Raw genomic sequence first — 5,173 nt, 5'->3', positions numbered from 1 at the left:
CTTCGGTTCCGCAGGTGATGCATGGTTCAGGGTCTGTTTTGTCCATAAGGTGTTTGTGGGTGTGCCAGGAGTGTCCAATCCTTAAGCGTGTTAAAATAACATCTTGTTCCCTTGTTAAGTCTGTTGGGTTAATCCATCTATCGGTGGTGGGTTTAATTTCTCTCAACTTAGCTTGATTATTATCATAATAAATCATATTTAAAAGATACAGTAATGAAACATAAATCATAATCATTTAGAAGCATGGTAGGTAGGTACCTAGTAAGTCAGCAGTAAGGTGATTATCTAGAAGGTGGGGCCAAGAACTACCTTCGAGTTATCGAGGTGCCACTAATCCATTGTAATTGGGAAATGAGAGTTATAATTTATGTGATTTTATTTTTAGTAGCGATAATTCGAAAATAGGAAACGAGGATCGAGGGTACTTGTAGTTTGCCCTGGTTACTGGTAGGTATATATGATATAAATATACCAGGGGCCTATTGGTGCCGACGGGGGCACAATACGTAGCACTTGAACTTATAATATAATAAACACTATCATGTTATTAGGTAGGTACCTATTTACCTAGACAGCATAAAAAAATTGTTTTTCTTAATCAGTATTAGGATATGAAATAAGCATTTAAATTTTACCTTATTGCTTACCAACTTTTGAGACATTTTTTATTTTGCTTCCTTTCTCAAAATTAACCAATGAGTGCTCGCAATTTAACGTATATATTCGGTACTACGTGGTTAGGTAACACGGACTAAGCTATATCTTTATCTTATTCCGTGTTTAACGTTATTTTTTATTACAACATTTGGCTAAAAAAAGGTAATTTGATTTTTGAAAATTCCCCTATCCCTTGGGTGACTTCTGGACATAGGCACAAATAGCGTTTGAGATTTGGGGGGGCTAATAGGGCTAATAGGGCCCTATTACCCTATTTGATAATATTGAATAAGCTTAAAACAAAATGTAGGAAATGTTTGGGAGGGCTATGGATATTTTTGGGGGGCTTAGCCCCTAAAGCCCCCCCTATTTGCGCCTATGCTTCTGGATCCACTAATGTAAGTACCTACCTACATTTCGTATCACTTATGTCATTAATTTGAGTATCATATAATCATAATAAATTCATTACAATTTATAGTAGTAGGTATTTTTTATATACAGTTTGATGGTTCATTATTTTAATTGGTGTTACTCTGATAGTCTGATGTTATAATTAATTGTATTAATATAATACGTTATCGAAAAGACTGTTAGGCCTTAGGCTACGATAAACTACGGCCTTGTCTGCTAAATATGTTATTGATTGAGTTTAACGGGTTGATATTTTATGCTTGGGTTTGGGTACCTATATACATATTCTTGTTTTCTTTAAAGTTTAATTAAAAAAAGGGAAGGGCACCTTGTGGAAAATGAAACGAAATTTAGATTTTTAGAAATCACACATATTTTTAGTTTGGTACCTCCTATACTAAAATAATTAAATACTAGATATTATCAATGATTATAAATACTATCTATAATCAATGATGTTATGTTCAAATTGATTTAATTAAACTGCAGTGGTTCTCAACCTTTTAAGAGTGACCCTAAAAAAGTAAATTCTATTTTGCGTTACCTACCTACTCACTAGCATTAAAAAAAATCATAATAATTGCAAATATAATTTCATTTATTCATACTAAATTATGATATTTGATAATAAAAAATACAAATTACACATACGAGTTCCTAGTATACCGATTACCTATAATACTCATAGTCATAACGATCTTCTTTAATATGCGAATTCAAGTTTTGCATTCTCTATCCAAAGTAATAATAATATATAGGACTAGATTTTTTGACAAACCTGGGGTATTATTTTGCCTCATATTTCAAAAACTTACACTCGTCTTTTTTTTTAAAATTTAACCATCTCAAGGACAAAAACATGCTAGTAAACCGACAATATTACAATAGGTACCATGTATATATAATATAATACGCATACTTGTATAAATATAACGTTTTTTAATAGGTAGTGCATGATCACGCCCGAATGCAATTAATAGTCTACCAGCTGTTGCATGTTAATACATATTAATCATTATATAGTGTAGTAGTGTTCCTACATATTAATATTACTATGTTGATATTATTTTATATCCACAGTCAATAAAAAGATAAAATTAAAAACATAATTTAATTATTGACTATTATCATTGTTATTGTTAAAACCTATATTATATCATAGTGATTAGTGACAGCACTAAACTCAATAGTCAAAATATAATATAATCTTTTAATAACAAATATTATGATCAGCTTAAAAGGTTCTAATAATATAATATGTTATTATGTTAATAATATTATTCCATGATATTAATTTTATAAGATAAAATTACACGCGGAACATTACATTTAAATGCGTTTTGTAACTGACGCTGCAATGAAATTCCAATAATATGGAAGTGGAAATCGAACGGACGACGTTCATATTACTGAGAGATTTATCGAAGAAATTGTTAGGTATATTGTTTAGTTTGTATTTGGCTACAGTTGCCAGTGGGCCGTGTACGCGTAATGTTTATATAAATATAATGTATATTATTTTCGAAATCAATTTATCATATATTATATTATTGAAGTGTTTAAGAAAATATAATCCATAGTCACAATATAATGGAGAACGATAAAAAAGAAGAGGAAAAAAAAGGTAATACTATAAATTAACAATATTTAAAAGTACTTTTTTATGTAATACGCATTAGGTACCTACGTAATACAACTTACAAATCAACAAAACAGGCTTATTATATAAACTAAATAAGCTATATTATCATTACTTATATAAACTAAATAAGCTATATAATAGGTATTTTGTAAAATATTAAAATATTTTAATAGAATTTTAGGAATCAAATAACTTATCTTATAATATGTGTTATCCATGTTATATAATTGTAATATCTAATTAATGTATACTGACTATTGTCAAAAAGCAATTTAATTTAGCATATAATTTGAAAATAAAACTAAAACAGGGAAAGTAGGTGACTGCTCTGCTGTACAGGAGTCGAGTGTAGGTACCTCGTTATTGAGTAGCTAGGACACTACAGATACCGTCAAAAGTTAAATTTACCTATGACAAATGTAAGTAAATGAATAATTGGAGAGTTTTTTCATAATCGTATAAATGTAGGTACCTATTGCTATTAATTATAATAGAAATTTAATTTATTATTTATAGTAATACCTACTCTAGTACAATATACACTATAAATAGACAATAGTATAAAATTAATCTAAATGTTATGACTTATGAACATGTTATTGTGCATTTAAAGTATATAATAACATACTTAGTTAGTTAGTTAATACACCTAATTAGTTTCAAATGCCTACAAAAACATTTTTAAATTATAGCAAAATAACTAAAATCGTCGTTATTCGTTTAAATATCAAATTTTGTTCCAATATATGTAGATACTTACGAGGGGCCTGGTATTTTCAAGTTTTTTTTACTTTTTTATCGATATTTAAAAAAAATATATCAAATGGTTATTTATATCTATGGCTCAAAATATGTCAAAAATGTATCACGTATAGAACATTTTAGTAAAAAACATTTGGTGAAAAGTTCCACAAAAAAAACAACATTCCATTAAAAACTGGTTTTGCGTCACAATTTTCGTTTCCGGCTATTTTGAAAAGTACTTAAGAACCTACTAATTTTTATTTTTACCCCCCTCAATATGTCATTCTTTTATTTCCTTATTACTCAACTGACTATAATATTAGTATATATATATAAATATTAAACTAGGTCCTAGAAGTATACCTATATAAATTATAAACAGATGCACAATTTATGCTTGTCTGTCACCTAAGTTCCTAACTATAACCTTATGTATAATATTATGTACTTAAAAGTCAGTGGAGTATCTACACTGGCCTCAATTTCTGGTGGTGCAGAGAAATATTTTAATTTCAGTACCCACCAATACTCCAAATTCTTTTGTAAAGGTAGGAAAACTTATGTGGAATCTTGTGTTACACTTAAAAATTTTAGATTTAAATAGAATATATTTCATGAATTTTAACTCAAAATAGTTTGCAAATTGTTATGATTTTATTCTAATACTTTAGAGCCCAATAAAATGTCTGGTGGTGCAAGTGCTACATTTACACCACCTAATTTAAGCCACTAATACAGTATATCTACATTGACACATTGTACGTAGGTACATATATTGTCTTGTCACCACTAAACGTAATAAGTAATAACATAGGTAGGTGACCTCACTTATTACTTTATTATTAAATTCTGAGCGGAGCGATTAATGTATTTATTAGATAGTTATTTTTATTTTTAGTTATTATTACTTATATTAGTAATTATTAACTTATTACTTGGGTAGGCAGAAGCTATAGCTACGTCAGGGACGGATCCAGGGAAGGCTTAGGGACCCAGCCCCCCCCCAGACATTTTTTTTATAAATATAAATATTGTATATTAAAAATCAGGTAAGTGGATGTCGCTCTGCTGTACAGTAGATTACAAGTAGGTCATTGTATAATGGGTTGTATTTTTATTTTATCATGTAAGTTCAATTATTATAGACACATATTAATATAGTCTCTATTTTCATAATTTTACTCGCAGCAAGGGCATCCGAAGGGGGGGACAAAGGGACCATTGGAATTTTTAACTGCATGTACTTTACAACTTTAATATAAATATCAGTATAGCACTATAACTAGTTTTTTCTTGTCCCGGCCACCGGATGGGATTTGATCCTGTGCAGGGCACGCTTGCTCGCGGGCCACATAAAATAGGTATGAAGGCCGCGGGTTGAAGCGACCACTGGTCTAATTCAATTATATAATGGTAAAATCGTGACATATTGTCACGATATCTTATAACTAATAACAAACGACTTTCAATATTTCGAATTAAATTAAAATATGAAAACAGATAGCAATGACACATTTAAAAACAGCAGAAATAACACTATATATTAGGTGAAACTAGTTTGAAATATAATTACATTAAACAAAAAAAAATTATAATATTTACCTGCCATTCAATCAGTGCCGCAACAACCGGGGGTGCTAGGGGTGCGAAGAACCCCTTGGCCCCTCTTTAAATCATAAAAATGGGCCCCGGGGCCAGTGGCCGAACTATTTGGAA

At 29.8% G+C, this 5,173-nt stretch overlaps 1 protein-coding gene across 2 annotated transcripts in view; it reads left to right on the top strand.

Moving 5' to 3' along the window:
• The first annotated feature begins 2,499 nt into the window (after positions 1–2,499).
• LOC100164256 (putative inorganic phosphate cotransporter) overlaps positions 2,500–5,173 on the top strand; it is a 15,907-nt gene continuing 13,233 nt past the window's right edge. Inside the window, exon 1 of one of the 2 annotated variants that reach the window (XM_008187262.3) lies at positions 2,500–2,695. In XM_008187262.3, coding sequence (XP_008185484.1) covers positions 2,662–2,695 — 34 coding nt within the window. In that variant the 5' untranslated portion in view covers positions 2,500–2,661. The remainder of the gene's footprint in view (positions 2,696–5,173) is intronic. The other variant, XM_016806414.2, reaches the window with a different exon arrangement.

This window comes from Acyrthosiphon pisum, chromosome A3 (assembly GCF_005508785.2).
Source record: "Acyrthosiphon pisum isolate AL4f chromosome A3, pea_aphid_22Mar2018_4r6ur, whole genome shotgun sequence".
Taxonomy (NCBI): Eukaryota; Metazoa; Arthropoda; class Insecta; order Hemiptera; family Aphididae; genus Acyrthosiphon; species Acyrthosiphon pisum.
The sequence above is the reverse complement of the archived record's forward strand: the minus strand, read 5'-3'. Positions and strand labels throughout refer to the sequence as shown.